This window comes from Asparagus officinalis, chromosome 4 (genome assembly GCF_001876935.1).
Source record: "Asparagus officinalis chromosome 4, Aspof.V1, whole genome shotgun sequence".
In the NCBI taxonomy this organism is placed as follows: Eukaryota; Viridiplantae; Streptophyta; class Magnoliopsida; order Asparagales; family Asparagaceae; genus Asparagus; species Asparagus officinalis.
The window spans coordinates 38,740,518-38,765,748 of NC_033797.1; the positions used below are offsets into that span (position 1 = coordinate 38,740,518).

The following is a 25,231-nucleotide window of genomic DNA, read 5'->3' on the forward strand; positions in this document are numbered from 1 at the left end:
AGTAATAACAATGTAGCTGTAGATTTTCTCAAAATAACTCTGTTATTGCCCTGCATGGTGAACTTTTTCATATTAGATATATATGCCATATTTTAAATTTAATTATTCAAAGTGCATTTACTGAAATTAAACTCATGATAGAAAAGGTTAGAACAGTTGCTTATATGCATACTGCTTCTGAACAAAGACTTAAAAGATGGAAACAAATGTGTAAAAGAAGAAATATTAAGGCTAGACTAATTCCAAAAGATGTTGACCATAAGTGGAATTCCACCTATGTAATGTTAAGTGTGTCAATAGAATATAAAGAAATTATAAATAATTTTATAAATTATTATGCTTCTAGTTCTAGCTATGGTAGCACTTATGGAATAATTGAAGATGAATGGATAATTATATGTAATTTAAATAAGATGTTACAAATTTTTTATGATGCTACTATGTTATTATCTGGTTGTTATTATCCAACTATTACTTTAGCTGCTCTACAAATTTTAAATATTCAAAAAGTTTTACCAAATATCGTATGGATGATACTTTTGGAGCTATAATTTTTCAAATGGAGAGCAAATTTAATAAGTATTTTAGGCCTATTCCTCATATTTTTGGTTTGGGGGTTCTTATTGATCTATGTTTGAAGGATATTGGCCTTCGAAGTTTGTTACAATCATTGTATGGTGGGCAGATTATAGAATTAGATGATGGATCCATCCTTATTGCTACTTCTCATCACTTAGCTATTAGAAATTATTTTCAAACATTATATGATGAGTATGCAGGTAGACATGGTGTAGCTGCACAACAGTCTGTAGTTTCGACGCCTTCGAGCTCAAGCCGAGGTAAAAGTGTAAGTTTTGATAGGCATGCAATGGTAGCTGAGCTAACTGGTGGGTCTGGACTTGGATCATCGTTGGAGGTTTCTGAAATAGATGAATATTTATCAGCATCTTTAGTTAAATGTCAAGGAAATGCTTTAGATATTTTGCAATGGTGGAGAGTATATGGATCAGTTTCATATCCTATACTTTCCACAATGATTCGTGACTTACTAACAATGCAGGTTTCGACGGTAGCTTCGGAATCCTCCTTCAGCACAGCAGGACGTTTGATAGACGATCATAGGACAAGCTTAGATCCGTATACTGTACAAATGGTAATGTGCTTACAAGATTGGTGGAGGTACGAGAAGCGAATGCAATGCATCGATCGGATGGCTTGAATTGAAGATAAATTTGAGGAGTTGGGACTAGCATATAGATATAAAGATGAAACAATATTCATCAAATTGTAATTTTTATTTCTTAGCTTTAAATGTGTAATGAATTATTTTGGAAATAGTTGCAAATGATAGTGATATAGGTGAGTATGTACCAACCTAGTTGGGATGTACTCATCTATTGTGATGCGACGAATTCCGAAATAAATTTATATTTGTAAAAGATTTACTGATTATTAATAAAGAAGTTATTTTTATCATCTTTCATTTTTATAATTTTTTGTATTTGTAATTTAGGTCATTTCAAGTTATTAATAATAAGATTATTTTTATTTTTTTCTGTAATTTTTTATATATATTTTAAATTTTAAAGAGATTTTTAAAAAAATTTTAAATGAGTGAAATTCCTTCAAATTTTTGATCGGAAGCGAATGATGGTATTGAATCGAACTGAACCGTCAAAAAACGCAGCAATTCAATCAGTGGGATCGATTCAAACCATAATCGGTTAACCCAGTCCCATGGCCCCCACCAGCTCAGCCTGCGCCTCCTACCTTGACCCTTTCCTTTCCTGTCCTTTGACTTTTCACACGAAAACTGACAGTTTCAACAATTACCCACAAAATTAATAAATAAATAATATTCCTCCCCTTTCTATTTTGACTCTTTTCTCTTCACCCAAAAACTCAGTCCCTCCCTAAAACCCTGTTTCTTTTAATAAAAGGGGGAAGTTCTGCAAAAAAAGGAATTTTTTAAATTTCGTCCTCTGAATATCCCCGATCATTTTCAGTACTTGGTTGATTCTGTCCTCTGTATATATGTATTAAAATTAAATTTGTGTCATGGGTTTTTGATCATGGTCAGAGCTTGTTCCTTCAATTGCAATTGTTTGTGGGTATTTTTCTTTGCAGAGCCGTTGGTTGCGAGGCGCTTTTTTTTAATACTTTCTGTTTGGTTCTCAGGTTTCCATTGGGAATTCAAGGAACATGAAGCTATCTAACTTCGTGAGTGTTTTCTTCTTCTTTTTCTGCAGGCCCTTTTTTTAATAATGTATTAATATCTTCATCCGTGCGAACTTGAATTTTTGTTTGAGATGGTTTGTTTGTGGATTACGGGAAAACGACTATACCAATTTGAACGTAGCAATCACTTATTATTCATCCCATTTACAAGAGTGCTATTTGAATTCGTGCAGGATGAAAATAACTGATTACTTTTTAATTCTTGTAGAGAATTGTGCATGTGATAATTTTTGTTCTTCATGGCCTTTGTCATATTCAAACGCGCTTTTATTTTAAATTTTCCGAAAGATCCTTAATAATTTTAGTATATAGGTAATTACTTTCATTCTTAAGGCTGGAATCACTTGCTAAGATGGAAAGTTGGACTTTGCACTGCTTTTTTTTTTTAAAATCGATTAAAGCAGCTTTGACTCTGAGAATGCTATTATTGGTTTAGAAGAGCTTGCACAACAAAGTTCAGATAAAGTGAGACATACCCGTGACATGTTCATATAAAAGTGCATAATATGTATTGAGTAAGCAATACTCGAGACCTGTTTATACTACTAAAATGCATAATTTGACAGATGATTTCTTTCTTTCTCTCTTTTTTTTGGGGTCTTCCATAAATGTGGGATTGGGATTGTTGATAGTATCTTTAACAAATTGCCGATCTATTTTTAGAAATCATCAAGGTTCAGGTCAAAGTACACGAGTTTCCTATTTGATTACATTTTCTCTATTTGGGGTTGTTTCTCACCTAGTTGGATACCTCTTGACAGGGCATTGTGTTTGCTGACTCCCCGAGTAGGAGATCGTGCTTTTGCAACTTGTTACCTGCAGCTGCTTTCCTTTCTTTACTCTTCTTCATTGGAAGTGCTTTTGTAACCTTTGATTACAAGGAGGTATGTCATCATTATTTATTTTGATTCAGTAACATTGGAATGGAACATACAGGGTTAACGATATTTTTAATTTTCTATTATTAGTTCACAGAAAATTGAGCATTTTCTTATACTTGTAATTTGTGCATGATTTTGTTGCAATCTTCGATATTTTTTTCCTTACCAATGTTAACATCAAACGTGGAGTCATCCTTAAATATTTTTTTCCTTACTAATCTTAACATCAAACATGGACTCATCCTCACTTTTCGTTCTTTAATATTCTTTTAAAATATTTTCACTTTACGAACAGTTTAGTAAAATGTCAGCTATGTTTGGCAACCACTCAAAATGGGGCCACTATTGATTCTGACCCCAGTTCAGGAAAAGCTGTGTTAAGCATAGTTTTACCAAAAACCTTAATTGCTTCCGTAAGCAATATATGATGTATGATTACTAAATGGCTATTTTCAGCAATACCAAACTGGCCCTTGATCTCTAGTAGTTTTGAGAGTTCAGTGATCATGGTGGCCCTGATATTCTGAACTTTTTAAATTTTATTGTGATCATTTTGTCATTAGTCGAAGAGTTACTTTCAGCATATAAGTAGTTTCCTGTAGATTTTGACGAAAAGAATGGGGTGTCTTTCAGCCTTTTGACAGGAAGCTTGTATATAATATTTGTATAACCCTTAAACATGATTTCATTTGGGGGAAAACGTAGGCTAAAGGCTCCTCTACGTGATATGTTTGAATTCTTACAGTCTGCAGAAATAGTAAGTTTTCGTTAAGACATCATGTGTTGTTTTCTTTTTCTTTTTCTTTTTTATTATCCCAACCACCAGGCTTCTCTGTGATGTTTTTTTTATTGATTTGTAATTTTCTAAAGTGAGCAATCTGCTATTCTATCTTTTTTTATTGAAGCCAAGAACAATGTGTCTTTGGTTTCTGTACTCATTTCTTCTCTATTTATGAATGATTGATGGACACATTTTCCTTCTATTCTTATCAATATATCTTTTACAATTACACACAAACAGCTCATGATTTTTTTCTTGTGCAGAAAGCATCAACACGGGAACCAATCAAATACACGCCAGAAACTACAAAGCAAAATTTGTGCAAGGTTTCTCTTTTGGATACGGCTTTCTCTTGTGGTCTGAATTTTGGAAGTTTATTTCCCTCAGTAAAGTTTTGGAAGTTTAGTTCACCTGATATTTATAGTGAAATATCTAATATATGAATCTCTGTGCTTGTATTTTATAGAATCAAGGGAGTCCTTCAGGGACTGAACTGTTGCCTAAAGGAATAGTTAGCAGAACATCAGACTTGGAAATGCAATCCCTATGGGGCTCTCCACGCTGGCCAAAAAGAAAGGTGCATACAAAATCTCCTTGTACAAGAAGTATAAACATATTATAATTGTCTTTCTCATTTTGTTTTTTGACATTAAGTACACATATAATTCCTTGGATCGAGCTCAAGTTCTTAATGCATATTAAAATTTTGAAAATCTAATGAACCTAGTGGGACCCAGAAGAATCAGGATTGATCGCAAGATGAAGTAAATTGCAGGAAAATTTAAAGATAATTTAAACTGAATTGCAATTTATAATAAGTTTATTTCACATTTATAATTTAATGTCGATATTAACTGTTGGATTTTGAAATCAGGGTCATAAGAGTCCATCAAAGAGCTTATTGGCGATTGCAGTTGGAATAAAGCAAAAGGAAGTGGTTAATCAAATAGTGAAGAAGGTGCATGCAAACTTATGGATCCATATATATTTTCCCTATCAATTTTGGAGCCAGTTTCATTGGACATTTTAGCTGTATTTAACATAATTCATTTAATATTGCAGTTCTCATCCAGTGAATTTGTTGTGATGCTATTCCACTATGATGGTATCGTGGATAAATGGAGAGACTTGTTATGGAGTGACAGAGCCTTGCATATCTCTGCAAATAATCAAACAAAATGGTATTCCAAACTATGTGATCAACTGTTGCAAGTCAAAGCAAACTAATTATCGAATATTTCTATGTCTGTGTGGTGTAGGTGGTTTGCCAAGCGTTTCCTACACCCAGACATTGTAGCAGAGTATGACTATATTTTCCTTTGGGATGAGGATCTTGATGTGGAACATTTTAATCCAGGCCGGTATGCAAGTTACTTGAATATGTCTTATTTTATTTGGATAATAAGACCTTAAATTTTTGTCTCATATTATAAACTGAATATGATCTCAACCCTTTGAATTTGTAATTCATTTAGTATTATTCCAACCAACAAATAAAGTTTCTCATGTTCGTTCCTTTTGCTACTTGGATTCTTTTTTCCCCATAGTGGAAATAAGACCTATGTTCAAATTTGATTATTAAAAGGAACATATCTTTTTGCTGCAGCTATCTATCAATTATTAGAAAAGAAGAACTTGAGATATCCCAACCTGGACTGGACACTTCCAAATCATTGGTTCATCACCGGATTACTGCACGATCAAGAAAAGGAGATGTTCATAGGTTTAGTATTTATTCTATATTTCATCTTTTAAAAATGTGTTTTAAAACATAACTGCTATTTTCATATTCTTTATTTTGTCAACAGAAGAGTTTACAAGTATAGTGGTGGAGGAAGGTGTTATGAGAACAGTACTGGCCCTCCGTGCACAGGGTAACTTATTTTTTAAACTCACAAAAAAAAAGAAGTAACCATGAGAGTTTTGAGACTAATTTCTTTTTTACAAAGGAAAACCTTAATGCTTCACATTCTAGTATCTAATAACATAAGAGTCCACCAAATTATTAGTTTTTTTCTTGTGTAATGTTTGTGCATGCTATTTATTCATATCTCAACTATTTTCTCTCCCTCGGTTCCTCATAGTCATTAGCATATGTATGCTAATCTTTTATTTTGATTATAAAAAAAGAAAAACTCTCTTTTACTGACATAGTATCTTATTACAGATGGGTGGAAATGATGGCTCCTGTGTTTTCAAGAGCTGCCTGGCGTTGTGCATGGCATATGATCCAGGTCTGTCCATTATTTTTCATGCTACTAATGTTTTCTTCCTAATTTTAGTATATATTTGACTTAGACTAGTCAGTTTATTATCAAAGCTACTGTACTGTACATAAAAGCTCATTCTTGTGAAAGATAAAAACACTAATGAACACAACAATAAAAAAAGCCCACCTTCTAACATTAATACACGCCACACATAAAAAAAAAGAATCTTGTTTTCATATGTTTTTAATGTTGGTGCTTCATGACATACAATGAGGTCTCCAGGCGACATGATCATAATGATCATTTTGCAGAATGACTTGATCCATGCGTGGGGCCTAGATATGAAGCTTGGTTATTGTGCTCAGGTAATATTCGATTATCTGCTATTGTTATTTCTACACATTAATCCCTACATTTGACATCTAAAATTACTTTTGATAGGGTGATAGGAGCAAAAAAGTAGGTGTTGTTGACAGTGAATACGTCGGACATTTGGGACTACCAACTCTTGGTGGTCGTAACGAAAGCAAGGTGAGTTAACTAAGGTGTCTGTATCACCACCCATGGTAGGATTTCTCATGTCTGGAACCAATTTCGTTTCACTGGGTTAATCACTTGAGTTCTTGTATTTGACTTTCACAGGTTTCTTCTGGGTCATTCACCTATAAAGATAGACTTGGAGTAAGTATCAATATCATCAATTAGCTATAATATAATTAAGATATCTAGCTCGCACTTTAGCTGTTCAATAGCCATGTGGATTTTTATAGAAAAAGCTCTAAGGCTGCATCAGTGATGTAGTTGGAGGGATTTTGGATAAATTCTAATTTTCTTTAAGACGTTGTCAGGTTTTGTTCCAAGTATCGGCTTTTAAAGACCCCAGAGCTATAAACTTTCTATTTTATTTGATATTTTCCCATATTGATATCTGAATTGTGGGTTGCTTTTAACTCTTATCAGTTTTAACAGGAAAAAATAAAATACAAATTGGTGTAAACTTAAACAGTCAGATACTAATGGGTTAATTGGATCACCAGTCACTGTATTTATCTCATAATTGGATGTTCATACCTATGTTTTAATTACTCGGATGGATAGTCGTGTAATTAAATATTAATCAGATCGTTAATCATTTCTAAGCTATGTTGCATGCATACAGGTACAGGACACGACACATTTGTAAAAAGTAGGGTACGTACTATATAAATATTAATATACCCAATATTATCTATTGGAATTAATAATTTATATGAAATCAGGGATGGAAATTAAAAGTCTTATAATATTTTTATGTTCCTTTTATTATTTGGATTATAAATTGGAAATCGCTAGTTTTTGAACTAGGCATCCAAAAGGCCTTTCAAAATCATAATTTAGAACTTGGCCTATGTCCGACAAGTTTCAAGCAGTGGATGTGAAGTGTAGGATATATGTCCATAAAAAGTATGACAAGTATTTTAAGTTACTTGTATTTTATATATAGTTGAGCATATGCCTGAATAAATGTATGCATATATGGAAAAAGTGTCCAAGGAGTTTGTATATGGGTACGAGCACATGTCGGGAATGGATACGCCTTTAGATTAGAAGTACCTAGGTAACAAAGTTTCCATTATTTATTGCGAATTAACATAAGGGATTTTCATTGGCATGACATAAAAGAGTCTTGTTCATTTGACAGAACGGTTTTATTCATATTTGTAATATCTTCAACACTTGTGGAAATGAAATTTGTGATATATCGATCAACTTGTATTAGGTAATTATATTGCATTTAACTTCTTTTTTCTTGAAAATATCTACTCGTGATATATTGAGTAAATTGTTTAAAATTTAATGAAGTAATACAATTTAAATTTTCAAAAAGCGCTGTAAGTGACCAATAATCCAGCTACTATTTAATTACATGACTGGACGTCTAAGCAATTAAAACATAGTTATGAACGTCTAGTTATGAGTTGAATACACTAACCATTGATCCGATTAACCCCTTATGCAAGTACGTGACTTATCCTTATATAGAACACACACTACGTGAGTCTAGCTTTCTTTTTATAGCTTTCAACCTATAAAAATAAAAAGATAAGATGCGTCTTTATCTTTTTATAGCTACACTCACGCAGTCGTGTGTTCTTTTTATAGGCTGAAAGCTAGACTCATGTAGCAGTATCTTTTTCTTTATAAATCCTAAGTTGTGGTGAAGGGGCCATTTCATCACGCCATGACTCTGAAATTATGGTGAAGACTGAGGGTTCTAGTTATACTCTTAACACAACTATTCTTATATTTTATTTTAATTCTTGGCAAATCTAGATTCATATGTCTTGATGTTTAAATAAACTTCTGATTTATTATTCTTTTTCTTGATAACTATCAAAATCCAAAAAATGATATTATTTATCATAGACTTTGCACACCCTCTATTGACATGTCATGTATATATATCATATCATACTTTCTTTCAAACTATGAGTTCGGGAAAATTTTTCTATGGTCAATATTACCCTTAATTATCATATCTTCTTTGAATTGATAACTAAATAATTTATTCTATTTATAATGAGAATTAACATGTTATTGGATAAAAGAGATATGTTTCATATAATTCAAATCCTTTACTTATTTCAATTTGTAGAGAAATCTAAAAAACATATGCTAGCCAACACTTAAAGACTTTGTAAAAAATATTCTCTAAAGTTTTTAAATTGCAAAAATACCCCTACAAATTAAAAAAATATTAAACCATATTAAAAATTATAAATTTGACTTATTTCAATTCAATGAGAAATATGAAAAACATATGCTAGCTAGAAACCGAAAGTTTTTTTTATTTCGAAGAAAATATCTTATAAGTTTTGAAGTTATAAAAACACCCCTAAAAATTTAAAATTTATTAAAAAACACCTTGAAATTTTCAAACCTATAAACACACTAAAAACCTACTAATAACACAAACAACTCCCAAAATTTATAGAATTTGCAATACACACTCTGAACATTTTTACAAATCATACTCCCTTTAAGAGTACGAGTTGGGGAAAATATTTCTATGGTCAATATTACCCTTTTTTTAATATTATATTGTTATCCTAATCTATTCTAATTTTTCTATATTCTTTGAATTTATAATTAAATGATTTATCCTATCCATAATGAGACTTAATATGTTATTGGATAAAGGTGATATGTTTGATATAATTCAAATCTTTTACTTATTTCAATTTACAGAGAAATCTAAAATATATATGCTAGCCAGCGCCTAAAAGTTTTTTTAATCTTGTAAAAAATACCCTCAAGATAAAACTCTAAAAATTTATAAAACTCTAAACTTTTTACAAATTACAAGATAAAACCCTCAAGACTGTAAAATTTATAAAAATTTTGATAATTTTTTAACCTAACAGTACATTAAAAATATACGAGTTACAAATATCCCCTGGATAATTTATAATTTATAAAAACACCCTTAAAGTTTCAAAAATTACGAAAAACACTCAAAATTCAAATTTTACAAAAAACACTCTGAGAATTTCAAACTCATTAGTAAATTAAAAATATAGGAATTATAAATAGTCTATAAATAATTTACAATCTATAGAAAAAGGCCTATAAGTTTAAAAAATTACAAAATATACCTAATATTCATAATTTATAAAAAAACATCATGAGAATTTCTAACTTATAGACACTAAAATGAATATACAATTACTAGAAACCTCTAGAAAATAAAAAATTTATAAAAAAATATCATACTCCCTTTAAAAGTATAGGTTTAGGAAAAACTTTTCATGGTCAATATTACCCATAACTTTTTTAAAAAGAACATAACTAATTATAAATTTATTAGATTTGAAATTTACAAAAAAACAAACTTAAAGTTTAGTACATTGCAAATTACCCCTCCAAAGTTTGAAATTTTTCAATGATTTTTTGTAGTTTCTTGGATTTTAATGTAAATTGCAAATTACCCCTCCAAAGTTTGAAATTTTTCAATGATTTTTTGTAGTTTCTTGGATTTTAATGTAATTTTTAATAGTTTTGTGTATTTTTTGAAATTTTTCAATGATTTTTTGTAGTTTCTTGGATTTTAATGTAATTTTTAATAGTTTTGTGTATTTTTCTATTATAAAAGTTTAGGGTGTTTGTTTTTATAATTTTAAAAACTTTTGATGGTATTTATTCTGTAGTTTTCTAAATTTTCATTATGTTTTTAGTGTAATGCATAAATACATTAATTAATGATGATATTAAAGAGTAAATCGTTCTTAAGATGTATTATGCTATAGTTAAGTGTGCACATTACTATTCCTAGGCAGTATAATTTATACATGCAATTTTTTTTAAAACAATCTATATGGTGGTTAAAAGGTTTTTGACTTTAATGTACTATTTTTTATAAATTATATTTAATGTGAACCCACCATATAATTTTAACTATGGTCATTATAATTTTAATATGTTTAATCGATTGACTATATAAGTATATAGACCATAAATTACTTTAATTTCTCGCATGAACTAATATTTAGCACTTAATAATTTAATTTATTACTTTTAAATTACATTTATTTATTTAGCTATAGGATAATACAATTTCAATTCCTAGACCTTGTAAAAAATACCCTCTAAGTTTTTAAATTGTAAAAACACCCCTACAAATTTAGAATTTTATTAAAACATATTAAAAATTATAAATTTTAGTTATTTCAATTTAGTGAGAAATCTAAAAAATATATGCTAGCTAAAAAATAAAAGTCTTTGACATTGGAGAAAGTATCTTGTAAATTTTAAAAAATGCAAAAACACACCTAAAATTCAAAATTTGTAAAAAATACATTGAAAATTTTAAATATATAAACACACTAAAAACCTAAAAATAACACAAACTACTCCCAAAAATTTATAAAATTTCCAATAAAACTCTAAACTTTTTACAAATTGCAAGATAAAACCCTTGACATTGTAAAATTTATAAAAATCCTGATAATTTCCAAGCTAACAATACATTAGAAATATAGGAGGTATAAATATCCCCTACATAATTTATAATATTTACAAAACACCCTTAAAGTTTCAAAAATTACAAATAAACACTAAAAATTTAAATTTTACAAAAAACATTGAGAATTTTAAACTCATTAGTAAATTAAAATATAAGAAATATAAATAGTCTATAAATAATTTACAATCTATAGGAAATGCCTATAAGTTTAAAAAATTACAAAAACCCCTAATATTCATAATTTATAAAAAAACATCATGAGAATTTCTAACCTATAGATACTAAAATGAATATACAAAATCACTAGCAACCCCTAGAAAATACAAAATTTACAAAAAATATCATACTCTCTTTAAAAGTATAGGTTTAGGAAAAAAATTTCATGGTCAATATTACCCATAACTTTTTTTAAAAGAACATAACTAATTAAAAATCTATTATATTTAAAATTTACAAAAAAAAATTTTAAGTTTAGTACATCGTAAATTAGCCCTCCAAAGTTTAAATTTTTTCAATGATTTTTTGTAGTTCCTTGAATTTAATGTAATTTTTAATAGTTCTGTATATTTATTAGTTATAAAATTTTAGGGTGTTTGTTTTTACAATTTTAAAAACTTTTGAGGGTATTTCTTTTGTAGTTTTCTAAATTTTCATTGTGTTTTTAGTGTAATGCATAGATACATCAATTAATGATGATATTGAAGAGTTAGTCATTCTTAAGATATATTAGGCTATGATTAAGTGTGCACATCACTATTCCTAGACAGTATAGTTTATATATTTAAAAAATTTCAAGTTATCTATATAGTGGTTAAAAGGTTTTTGACTTTAATGTACTATTTTTATAAATTATATTTAATGTGAACCCAACATATAATTTTAACTGTGGTCATTATAATTTTAATATGTTTAATCGATTGACTATATAGGTATGAGTGAAATCACAACTAAAAGTTAATGTGAATATGAGTCAAACAACAACTAAAAGTTTAATAACCATATTACAAGTAAATTCATATGCAAAATTTCTTTGCGAATTGAATGATGACCGATCTTTTAAAGACTTCAAAATACTAATAAACAAAGATATTGTACTAAATCAATGTGTTTATAACTCACAAATACTAGAACACATAGCGATAGTCTGGATTGAAGAAAACAATGATAATATTTCATTTTAAAGAGAGATTATTGGGTTGATAATCAATCCCGCAAAAAACTTTATCTTTTTTATTTTTAATCTATTTTTATCAATTTTAATAACCATGATATTCAACCACGTGCATTGCACATGTAATCTAACTAGTTGTAAAATAAAACCCTCAAAAATTCTAAAATTTATAAAAATCCTGATAATTTCTAACCTAACAGTATATTGAAAATATAGAAATTATAAATATCCCCTACATAATTTATAATTTATAGAAAACACCCTTAAAGTTCCAAAATTACAACAAACCTTTAAAATTCAAAATTAAAAAAAAACACCCTGGGAATTTCAAATTTATTAGTAAATTAAAAGTATATGAATCATAAATAGTCTATAAACAATTTAAAATATATAGAAAAGTCTTATAAGTTTAAAAAAGTATAAAAATCCCCTCAAATTCATAATTTAAAAAAAAAACACCATAAGAATTTCTAGCTTATAAATATTTAAATTAATATGCAAAATTATTAACAACCTCTAGAAAATTAAAATTTTGCAAAAAATATCATACACCTTTTAAAAGTATATGTTTAGGAAAAACTTTTCATGATAAATATTACCCATAGCTTTTTAAAAAAGAACATAACTAATTAAAAATCTATTAAATTTAAAATTTATAAAAAAAACCACCCTTAAAGTTTAGTACATTGCAAATTACCCCTCCAAAGTTTAAAAATTTTCAATGATTTTTTGCAATTACTTGATTTCAATGTAATGTTTAATAGTTTTGTGTATTTGTAACTTACAAAATTTTAGGATGTTTTTTACAATTTTTAAAACTTTTGAGGGTGTTTATTTTGTAGTTTTCTAAATTTTTATTGTGCTTTCAGTATAATGCACATATACGTCAATTAATGATGATATTGAAGAGTAAGTCGTTCTTAAGATTATTAGACCATAGTTAAGTGTGCACATCATTATTCCTAGGTAGTATAGTTTATATATGCAAATATTTTGTGACAATCTATATAGTGGTTAAAAAGATTTAATGTGAACCCATCATGTAATTTTGACTATGGTCATCATAAATTTAATACGTTTGATTGATTGATTATATACGCATATAGACCATAGATTACTATACTTTCTCACATGAGCTAATATTTTGTGCTTAATAATTTAAATTATTACTTTTAAATTTAATATAAAGAGAAGCTCTAATAACATTTATTTATTTACCTACAACATAATACAATCTCAATTTCTATTTTTTGCTGGAGATTTACTTCATAGTTACGCGTATCAAATTAGTAACTAAAATATTATTTATTTATGCTTAAATTAGGATGATTGTAGTTAGTCACTCACTATGAAATTTTTATGAAGATATATACCTTATTTTCTATAGTTATATGCACTGCTCATGTATATTTTATAAATTAGTTCTTAATTTGACATATTAAATTACTTTTCCTTTGTAGAAATTTCTTGCTTTACTTTTAAACCGTGTAATCACCATATCATCATTCTAGCGTAGAAAGGACCTCATTTTAAATAGTTTCAAGTTAATGTTTGAGTTGAACTAAAGTATATACTATTGCTACTATGTGTATATATATATTTTTAAAAATCATTGTCAACACTTTTTAAATAGAAGAAAAAATTTTAACATCTGATATCGTAAAAACTAAATATACCCAATTGAGTGATTAGCAAAAGAGAACTTACATTAGAAACGTGCGAATAATAAGATAAAGAGGAAAGGTAATGGTATTGCCAACAATACTACAAGTAGCAAACTATAATGTAAAGTTAATCTATTTTGTGGAGCTGAACTACTGGCTATAAGCATCAATATTTCCATATATATACTTTATAGATTATTAAAAAGGTTCATATAATCTTATATAATAAAATTAATTTAATACTGAATAGTAATATTGTTATGATAATATCATTATTAGAAAAAAATTCTTCATGAACCAATATGTTCTTTACGATATATAAGTCATGCACTCCAAATTCTTGAGTCTTTTATAGAGCCACAAAATTTAAATACAAGCCTCTAACATGTTATTCTCACAACAGCAAAATCCACTTAGCAAATGTGGATATTTCAAATGAGTTATGTGTCTTATATACAATACAATTACCCTAGGCAAGTGAGTTATAATAACATTTTCATTCACATCATTTGGAGTAAGATTTGATAGAGACCTTGTATCAAAGAATTTTTTTAATATGCACATGGTGAAATATATTGTAATATCCCTGCTCTAATTTCGCAAGAAAATAATTCTTCATACTTTCAGTTTTACTTCTATGATATAGAGAATGAGCTATAAAATTGAATGAGAACATTAGATAATATAAATATGAGTATAACAACAATTAAAAGTTAACGTGAATATGTGTCAAACCACAACTAAAAGTTTATAATGGACATATTGCAAGTAAATTCATATGCAAAATTCATTTACGAATTGAATGATCACTCATCTTTTAAAGACTTCAAGATACTAACAAATAGAGATATTATACTAGATAAATGTGTTTATAACTCACAAATGGTAGATCACGTGGTCACGGTCTGGGTTGAAGGAAACAATGACAATATTTTATTTGAGAGAGAGATCATAGAGTTGATGATCAATCCCACAAAACACTTTATTCTTTTTTTTTTTTTTACTCTATTTTTATCAATTTAAATAATCATGATATTCAACCACGTACATTACACGTACATCTCAACTAGTGTGTATATATATATATATATATATATATTGCTCTTGGTCGATGTAGGTGAGACGACGGTCTTATGCTGAACAAGAGATCTTCAGACGAAGATGGAATAGAGCAGTTGCAGCGGACAAATGCTGGATAGATCCTTATCCCGAACCTGCAAAGAAATCAGGCAAATAGTAAATAAACAGCGATAACATACTCCATACTACAGTGCTATATAAGAATCAAGAGAATACTCGATACAAGCTATATAGGAATAAAATGCTAAAACTTGCGTCTTTTTTTTTTCCGTCTTTTGATAAAGTTCACATTTTAACTTATACAAGGCCAGCTTGTTGTATAGATGCTTGAAATGTGTGTATAATATATATTAACTGTAATTATGGTTAACATTCTTTTTCAATAATAGGAATTTGTACATCATAACTTGTTTAAATAAAACCATTAGATACATTTGATCATTCATGCAGGTATTATTCTTCAGTATTTCGAACGTTCTATGAATAGAAGTTGCATGGAGATATGACTTTGATAGGAAAACATTTTTCATTTGAAAGGTATTCTCCACGTTTAAGTTAAAAATTTAGTTTTCTTTTTGTAATTTAGGATAATGTCTTGATACAGTACTTTTTCCTTGCAATCTACTAAATCACTATATACACACACACACGAAATTAAAAGCAAAACCTCAATGTTACCATACAGGCTACAACAAACATTAGTTACTACAGTGTAATTTAGAATATCTAAATACTTGTTCATCCTATAGTAGAATTTTCAACCCTAGCCATACTGTTCATGCTGCAATGATTTCTCCCCACAAACACTGTTTATGTACAGTGTAATTTTTGAATCTTAAACATGTCCCATATGTCATAGTGATTTTTAGCCCTTTATCCACTGTTTAAGCTGAAGTTGAAGTAACATTTTTTTAATTTTGAAAACAGTTCATATCTTCTTTTTTATTTTTTTTTTGTTCTTGCAAATGATGAACTTAATCTTTACCAGATCTTTCATAAATATAAATCTTATTTACCTTTATTATAGAAAATTGATAAAACTTATTAATTGGTGTATTATTTTGTTAACTGATTCGAAAATCCACTCTGTAATAATAGTAAAAAAATATTCGCTGAAGTTTCCATAAATAGTTATATATAAAAACTATATTATCAATTTAGTGATAGATGTACCTCGATAAATAATACCCGCAGCAACGCACATGTTTATAGTATAAGGGAATGGTAGGATTTAGAATCACATAATCTTTGTGAATATTTCCTTGTTCAATATTATAGCTTACATTTGTGCATGTATCGAGTAGTGTTGAGCTAGATTTAACATGAACATATGCACTTGATCTCAGAGGAGAGATTAGATTTTGAGATATTGACTTGAATCCTGTTGATTATTAATGGAATCATGACATGGTTCTACTCCGATGATATAAATAATCACATTGATTACTAGATCTCCTTAAATTGTTGTGTTTCTATGCTTGTTCCCTATTTTTCTATGTTCTTTCTAAGCGTCGAACAACGGTATTAAGGTATATTCCATTGCTGTTGTTAACAGCTTTTGTGTTACATTTTTGCCAAATAAATGACCCTAAAGTAGTCCTACTAATAATCAGTGGCGAAGCCAAGTGAGGCTTGTCCTGGGCTACTACCCAGAGCAAGAAATTGTGTTTTTACAAGGTAGGAGTGGTCTCGTAAGCAGGTCCCAAGGTGATGGCGGTGGTGGTCCTGGACAAGGTAGCGGTCGAGAACGAGACTTAGGGCAAAGAAATGAGAGAGCGAGAGAGTCTAGGGAAGGAGAAAGGGAGAGATGGTCAACTGAAAGAAAATTGAACTTATAGTTTGAAACCACATTTATTTTTCGCCCTGGCAAAATATAATCCCAGCTACGCCACTGCTAATAATGAAGATGACATGAGAGCATAATTTGGCAATTTAGAACTCTTATAATCCAGTGGAATAGAATACTAATAAAGAAAACTGTATATATCACTTATCTAAAAAATCTCAGCCGTATCCTTTGTCAGTTTTTGACAAAAATTTGGAGTCTAATGACATAGCTCAGTTTTTAGTCAAACCTTATCTCCTTTCACCCATCAATATGGGAATCTCCACATTCGGCAAGTATCAATCAGCTAGAACTGTAACAACTTTCTCTGTAGGCTGCCATTTTCTTTAAGTTACCGGCTTGAAATTAATCCTTATTTTTAAGATTATTGTTGTCTTGTCCATCTTTCCTTTCATATGACATAAAGGTTTGCTCACAATTTTCCTTATGAAAAGAAAAAGACGTGTCTCTTGTCTAATTAATATATAGGACCCTTGACTTTGGGGAAAATCCAAAACATTATTGTGCTCTTACAGACTCACACCAGCTAAAACGTATATCTTTATGCCTACGCGCGCGCAATCTCTTAGACAACAATTCTTGATGTCCCCAAAAATCATGGTAAATATTAGCATGAATCTTTCTTTTTTTTGTCATCCTTTATTTACAGTTATTCTTAAGGAAATGCTAAATGAACTTTTTATTGTGACTTGTAATTAAACTCAAGAGTAATACGTGTTCAGCCTGACATTCATTAGATATAGGATTTTAGTGCATATGATACCGTTCATGTAGAAAGGGGAACAACGGCAACAAAGTTCAGGCAAATTGACGAATGGACATTTTGGAGGTCGTATGGTCGACCGCGATGACTTCGACGGTTGATCGGAAACATGCACGAGTACAGGGTAGATTCTAGCTTTTTGTTCGGTCGACCGCGAAGACTTCGGCGGTCGCCCGCCAAACCCTGTAATGGATTTTTGGTTTCTGTCGTTTTGTCCGGTCGACGGCGATAGTTTCGGAGGTCGATCGCCAGTCGGGTTTGGGCCTGATTCGGGTTTCCTGTTCTGTTTGAGTCTGTGTTTTGATATATTTTGAAACACACGATTTTAGGGTTTTGGGATTGATCAAAATTTGTTCTGAATTGAGAGGGATAAGGGGTGATTTTGAGCTTTCTTGTGAGAGCAAATTGGTGAGAGCTGAGAGCTTTGTTTCAGAGATTAATTTGAGGGTTTTGAGTGATTTGTAATCTTTATTTTGTGTTCTCTCTCTAATAGTGAAAACCCCTCTCCTTCTTCCCCCGTGGACGTAGGCAACTTGCTGAACCACGTAAATCTCATGTTTGAGTTTGTGCTGTTATTTTTTATTTGATTATGTGTGTGCCTTCTCTCTCAGCAACTTTGTGGATTCCGCTGTGCCGCCGCACAAGTGGTATCAGAGCTTCGGGCTACACTTGGGGTTTAGTGGAGGAGTAGATTGCTTTGAAAGCTCTTCTAGGGTTTCGATTGGAGATAAATGTGGGATCTTTTTTGTAAATAATCTATCTTTTATCAGTTTGGATCTATTCTTCAGTTTGTTCCGCATTAGTTTGTTGGTGCTTTGAGGAAGATGGTTGGGAAAGAAGATGCATCGGGTGTTGAGTGTGGTACTTCTAGTGTGAAGACCATTCAAAGTTTAAATATCCACTCTATGAAGATAGATGTGGAGAAGTTTAATGGCAAAAACAACTTTGGTTTATGGAGATGTGAGGTTTTGGATGAGCTGAACACACAAAATTTAAAGGATACTTTGGAATTGGATCGCAAGCCAGATGATATTGAAGAAAAGATTTGGAAGAAGATGAATCAGACGGCGTGTGACGTGATTAGATCTTGTTTAACGCAGGATCTAAAATATGATGTGATCAATGAGACTTCTGCAAAGAAGATTTGGGAGTGCAAAAAAGATTTGGGAGATTCTTTAAAGCAAGTATTTGACAAAGAGTGTTAAAAATCACTTACATTTGAAGACGAGACTTTACCGTTTCCAGTTGAGGAAGGAAATCTCAATTAGTGATTATATGAATAACTACATGAAGCTTCTTGCGGATTTGACGAATGTGGATGTTATGATCGAGGATGAGGACAAGACATTATTGTTGTTGAGTTCCTTACCAGATGAGGAATATGAGACCTTTGTTCTTATCCTAATCAATGGGAAGACGTCCCTTTCAAATAGTGAAGTTACCGTTGCTCTTGTGAATTATCAGCTAAAGAAGAAGGACAATGAGTCTTCAAATGATACAATAGCAGAGAAATTGACCGTAAGAGTGAAAAGTCCAAACTGAAATAGGAGGTCGCAGTCTAGAGGAGCACATCCTTCAGTTGGTAGAAATCAATATACTTTTTGCAAAGAAGATGGACATTGGAAGTCTGAATGCCCAAAGTTGAAGGATAGAGCCGGGAAAAATAAGGGAAAATCCATACAAGCTTCAGAGATGAATGTTTCCAAAGCTACTGGTGACAATTCAGATTCAGATTCTTCGCGCTACTTATGCCCAGCACTACCGCCAGTTTGTTATGCTGACTCTATGGTGTGGATGTTGAATTCAGGTGCTACTAACCATATTTGCCCTAAGAAGGATTGGTTCTCTAGTTTTAAGGAGTTGGAAAGAGGGGAAATCGTGCACATGAGTAATGATCATGTATGCTCTATTGGTGGTATTGGAATAGTTCAGATTAGGATGTAAGACGAGTGACTAGGGATCTGAAGGAAGTGAGATTCGTTCCGCAGTTGATGAAGAATATCATTTCACTTGGAACTTTGGAGGCAGCAGACTATAGGGTGATCTTAGATAATGCAATTCTGAAGGTCATAAAGGGTCCATGATTGTGATGAAGGGTGTCAGGAAGAATAACTTGTACTACTTGACTGGAAGTACAGTGACAGGTGGAGCATTGGCGACTTCTATTGATTTGGCTAGACTGTGACATTTGAGGCCGGGCCATTCCAATATTGATTTGGAGAAAGGTGGATTGACCTGCAGTTTGAAGTCCAGTAAACATTTTGATGTGAGCAAGAAGATTGAGGTGAAGTTTGACACCTCCATTCATTGAGCTAAGGTCCTTCTAGATGGAGTTCACGTGGGCGTTTGAGGACCTTCCAAGGAGGCATCATTGGGAGGTAATAGATATTTGGTTTCCTTTGTTGATGACTGTTTTAGGTATGTTTGGGTTGCAACCAAGTCCCGTTTGAGTAAAGTCCTAGTAGTTTTCAACTGGTGGAAGAAGTGTACAAAGATTAAGACATACAGAAAAGGCATAGTACTCCATTCTAATTCTGGTAGGAAGTACAAGAAGGAACCATTTCTGCATTTGTGTCGTGCTCAGGGCATTTTGAGACACTTCGATGGAAGGAAAATCTTGGGGCAACTAGATGAGGTGGTAAATTTGAAGAACCGTGTCTTGCTGGAGGAGGAACGATGTTTGTTGTCAAGCAGAAGTTTGTAGAAGAGGTTCTGGGCTGTGGCTTTGACATATTCGAGCCATCTTATTTACAGGTTGCCGTCTGCTGTAATTGGAGATAAAACTCCATTGGATAATTGGTTTGATAGTGTCACTTTTGATGAGGCTTCGATGATGGAGCCTATTGACTCTCAGCAGGTGGAGAGTATTGGACAGATCATAGATGTATTGCAGCAGGTGGAGAGTGATGCTACTTCACGTTAGGTGGAGATTACTCTACATTCTCCAGATTATTCTGTATCATTTGGGATTCCAGCTGAGGTGACACAAATTGGGGATCATGTCGGTGTGGATACAGATGATGAGTTTGAAGATCAGGATTCGAGCGCAGCAGGTGGACACAGTTCAGATTTGGCTATGGTCGTTGGCTCACCTCAGGTGGAGGTGTTTGGTAATTATGTCTCTTCTATATATAGGGTTAAGGGGTTAAGCTCGAAGACAAATTTGGTGTGGAGAGATGCAAGTTTGGAAGAGAGTTTGTCTTTTCACTTTGAGGCCAACAGGGGTGTGATCTGCTACAGATTGGTTAGTGCTGATGATCAAAAGGTTGGTGAAGGATTGGAAATCCTTCTAGTTGATTGAGAGCATTTGGAGGCCATTTGGGTGAACTACGTGAGACTTGATTCCTTGGGCAAGAGGATACGTAGGCAATCATTTTGATGCATCCAGTTTGATGAGTTAATACTGACATTTTGGAGTTTGTTCGCATTCTCATTTGGGTTCTTGACTTGTTGTGAATTGAGTCTGTTGTCGTGGATTGTTCCACTTCGTACTGGACGCAACAAGTAAGACATTTGATTTGGTTGGTGTCAGATCAGTTTTGGGAAAACTTCACCGAGGTGAAGAATTGTAGAAACGGGAACAACGACAACGAAGTTCACGCAAATTGACGAAGGGAACATTTTGGAGGCCGTATGGTCGATCGCGATGACTTCGGCTGTCGACTGGAAACGTGCACGAGTATAGGGTAGGTTCTGGATTTTTGTCCGGTCGACCGCGAAGACTTCGGCGGTCGACCCCGCCAAACCCTGTAATGGATTTTTGGTTTCTGTCGTTCTGTCCGGTCAACCGTGATGGTTTTGGCGGTCGACGACTAGTCAGGTTTGGGTCTGATTTGGGTTTCCTGTTTTGTTTGGGTCTGTGTTTTAATATATTTTAAAACACACGATTTTAGGGATTTGGGATTGATCAGAATTTGTTCTGAATTGAGAGGGATAAGGGGTGATTTTGAGCTTTCTTGTGAGAGCAAATTGGTGAGAGTTGAGAGCTTTGTTTGAGAGATTAATTTGAGGGTTTGTGAGTGATTTGTAATCTCTATTTTATGTTCTCTCTCTCTAATAGTGAAAATCCTTCACCTTCTTACCCCGTGGACGTAGGCAACTTGCCGAACCACGTAAATCTACTGTTTGACAACAACAAATATGGATATGCTATGACAACAACAACAAAGGAGTATCAATAGTTTTTTTCTTAACAAATGCCTCCTAATGCTCATATCATATTATTATCTGCCATTGCTAGTTTAAGGAAATATAAAAATACTAATATGGATACATATTCAAAGCAATTTATCTGGCTACTTAGGAAGTTGTACAATATTTGTTTTCCAAATCAAAGTTTCTACTACCTGATCTTTGTCAAGACAAATCATCAATTTCTCTTAAAATTAGAGGACAAATTGGTCCCACAAACAACCGTCCAGAACTCCCGTGTCCTTCCCTCATTAATGGCTTTTTGGCACGTTTTGAGCTAACCCTCAAAGCGGGTCGACGTAACATGGGAAGCATGTCTAATAAATCCAATCAAGAATAGAGCATAAAATATTTGTGGTTGGACTGGTTTTCTTTTTATTATTTATAATTATAATATTTACCTTTTGATTTTGATGTTCAGTCTCTAGATTCATTGCTTACGTGATTTCTTTTTCAAAGAGAAGTCGTTTTGTTCACTACAACTTTTTTATTTTTTACTTATTTATTTTTCACACGATGGGAGTGACGCATGCATGAGAAGCAATAAATAGTAAGCCTTATAATGTGGTCCGTGAATTTGTGAAAAATTCAAAGAAAGCTCCACGAAAGACTTAACACAAGATCTCCAGAATGCAGTTCTTTTTAGCTAGATCACTTTTCATACTGGTATCGATAGAACGAAAAGCAAAAGTAATAAAAAGAAGATATATAGAGAGAAAATCTAGCCTCACTGACACTGTGATTTGTTAATCTCCAAGGACTAGCAGCCTACTGTAATTGTCAGAAATTACAAACCCAATAAGATGTAGTAGAGTATGGTGACTGGCAATGACACTATCATCCCAAAGATAACCCTGCGAATTTTTGTAATTAAAGAAAAGAAAAGAAAAGCTCATTTAGCCTTCTCCATTTGAGTATAAAAGCAAAATGAAAAACATTCTTTCAGAATTCCTCTACCTGAGATTCAAATCAAATCCAATGTATAACGAAACTTACGCTGTGCTCAGAACCGCAGGGTGCAAATTATATTCCCTCGCGAACACGAAAGGCACAATTCCTTGCGGCAAAGCAGCCTGATCAAGAACAGTTGCGATTCATTTGATGTTCATATATGGCTGTACATTTTATGAGGAGCATATATATGCGCATATAGGAAATGAACCAGCTAGCGTCTTACCTGAACTATGGAGACTTTGAGTGTTTTGCCTCTAATGCCAACTGCTATAGAAGCTAACGCCATTACAGCAGGACCAGCAATAAACCTTATCAGCATTCCAATTGTTGCCTGTTTCTTTCCACAGGCTATTATCCTTGGCTGCAAAGCCATAAACAATCCTGAAAAGACAATTTTATTTCACATCCTCATTTCAATTGTGATCCACAAAATCCTTAATCTTTGGTACAAATCTCACCTAAACTAAACATAGCCATTCCCAATCCAGCATTTGATAACATTGTCACTGAATTCTCCAGTATAGCAGGCTTCTGTATTCCCCATCTGCATTGATTTTGATCAGAAGAAAAATGGTGAACAGATTGCAAGTCAATTAGAGAAAAGAAAGAGATGGTACCTGCCAGAAACTAGAGCCCAGCTTAAACCCAAGAGACTTGCATATGAATTTGGATTCTTAACAAGCTTAGACCAAACCACCTTCATGATCAATTTAAGTTCAACCTTGGGTTCTTTCTGCTTCTCCTTTGCGTTCTCTTTATCTTCTTCTCTGCTACAAACTTTCATTGATTTCTCACAGACACCTGATAAAGAGCTATAAAGATTTACAAAGGAAAAACACTAAAATAAATAAATATGACGTCTTAGTACAATGGAAACTTGCCTTCAGAGTTGCAACACCCACATCTCCAAACAAACATATGAAGCTCCTTTCCACATTCCTCCTCTGACTCCTTATCAATATTCACCACCTCTCCCGATTCCGGTGCAACCCTGCTTCCTATCTGAACCCTCTGCTGCTCAAGCTCAACGGATGGTCTCGCTACAATAACATGAACAACTTCATCCTCCACACAACTCTCTTCACTAACCCTCTTCATTATCATACTCCTCGCTACTCTATACTCAAACAAAAACAGAAGCAGAGTGTACCATATTATACTCTGAAGCACTACTACTTGAATCATGAGACTCTCTTGCTCATTCCCATACATAGATTTTAGAAGTGGGATACCCATCACGAGAGTATTAGGAAGAGTTGCTAATGAGAAGAGAGTTATAGACCAATCTAAACTTCCTTTTGAAGAGAATTTAGCAAAGGAGAAGAGCAGTAAGAGGACGAGAGCTTTAGAGAGAGAGTCGGCGCCGATGAAGAGGAAGTTCATCTTGAAAGGGTTGATGCGCGAAATGAATTCGAACGAGAGGAGGGGGATCGCGAAGGCTGCGACAAAGCGATTGATGCCAGAGCATTGATCAGGAGTGAAGATCTTCCACCATTTTACAGAGGCATAGGCTAAGAACATGGTTACATATAAAGGAACAACTGCAGCTAACACATCGTAGAGATCTTTGAGAGAGATCATCTTGGAGAGTTTTGAATAATGAACATATGCAGGGTTCTGTCAACAAGAGATTTAATTGAAGAGAATGAGAGTACTAAGAGGTATATCAAGTTACAGGAGTAAGAGAGGGCTACCTAAATATCAATATGAAAGCATTGACAAATTAGAGTTTTTTTTTTCTAGGCCCAATTGTTTACCATAATTTATCTATAAACCCAATAACTTTTTTTTGTATCATTGAACCCAAATAACTTTATGTATTTATCTCTAAACCCAACTTCTAAAATACAATACATATATATGTGGGGCCCCCTTAAACCCCCCTTAAATTCTAAAAAAAACCAATTATACCTTTCCTCATATCTCCTATGTTCTAATTTATGTGGGCCCATTAAAAAAATATTTAAAAACTAAATTAATTGAGAATTAATGAGAGAGAGAGAGAGAGAGAGAGAGAGAGAGAGAGAGAGAGAGAGTGTTCCTGCGCTTTCTTCCTTTCTCGGTTGAGCACGGGAGGGAAGGAAAATCACGGGAGAGAAAAATATCTAGGTTTCTCTCTCTCTCAATTTCTCAATTAATTCCAGTCTCTTATTCATTATTTCATTCATCCACTCTACTAAACCCATCAATTAATTCCCCTCTCTCTCTTTTCAACTTCATTAGTCCATAGGGTTGTGGTTGCTTGATTTTAATGGATATTCATCACTTTAATTTAAGGTATAATTTTACATTTTACTCAACTATTTAATTTATAGCATTAATTTCTCATTTTATTTATGAAAATGATTTCACATTATTATTCATGAATGCATAAAAATTAGTTAAATTGTTATCTTTGATGAAATTTTTGTTAAATTTGATTTTAGTCAACCACTCATCAATTATTTCAT

General features: G+C 32.1%; 2 protein-coding genes across 6 annotated transcripts; one reads left to right on the forward strand and one right to left on the reverse strand.

Annotated features, from left to right (window-relative positions):
- LOC109837228 lies at positions 1,900-17,854 on the forward strand. Of its 4 annotated transcripts, none has more exons than XM_020405379.1 (15): positions 1,900-2,111; positions 2,179-2,220; positions 3,000-3,122; positions 4,164-4,226; positions 4,367-4,477; positions 4,775-4,858; positions 4,963-5,081; positions 5,160-5,261; positions 5,507-5,623; positions 5,706-5,774; positions 6,068-6,134; positions 6,422-6,475; positions 6,552-6,641; positions 6,753-6,791; positions 15,065-17,854. In XM_020405379.1, exons 1-15 carry the CDS (start codon positions 2,073-2,075, stop codon positions 15,182-15,184), a joined length of 1,239 nt encoding a protein of 412 aa, XP_020260968.1. In that variant the 5' UTR covers positions 1,900-2,072; the 3' UTR covers positions 15,185-17,854. The 4 variants fall into 4 exon arrangements, with proteins under 4 accessions (XP_020260968.1, XP_020260969.1, XP_020260971.1 ...); XM_020405380.1 differs by having other exon boundaries at positions 5,709-5,774; positions 15,065-17,853; XM_020405382.1 differs by having other exon boundaries at positions 1,900-2,107; positions 15,065-17,853.
- On the reverse strand, positions 15,036-24,484 carry LOC109837226 (auxin efflux carrier component 7-like). Of its 2 annotated transcripts, XR_002246217.1 has the most exons (7): positions 23,663-24,484; positions 23,399-23,582; positions 23,240-23,325; positions 23,005-23,162; positions 22,824-22,900; positions 22,563-22,681; positions 15,036-15,161 (listed from the first exon to the last, which is right to left on the reverse strand). XR_002246217.1 is itself a non-coding variant. In XM_020405378.1 (6 exons), the coding sequence occupies exons 1-6, from the start codon at positions 24,360-24,362 to the stop codon at positions 22,615-22,617; spliced, it is 1,272 nt and encodes a 423-aa protein (XP_020260967.1). In that variant the 5' UTR covers positions 24,363-24,484; the 3' UTR covers positions 22,452-22,614. The 2 variants fall into 2 exon arrangements, 1 of the variants encoding a protein (XP_020260967.1); XM_020405378.1 differs by lacking the exon at positions 15,036-15,161 and having other exon boundaries at positions 22,452-22,681.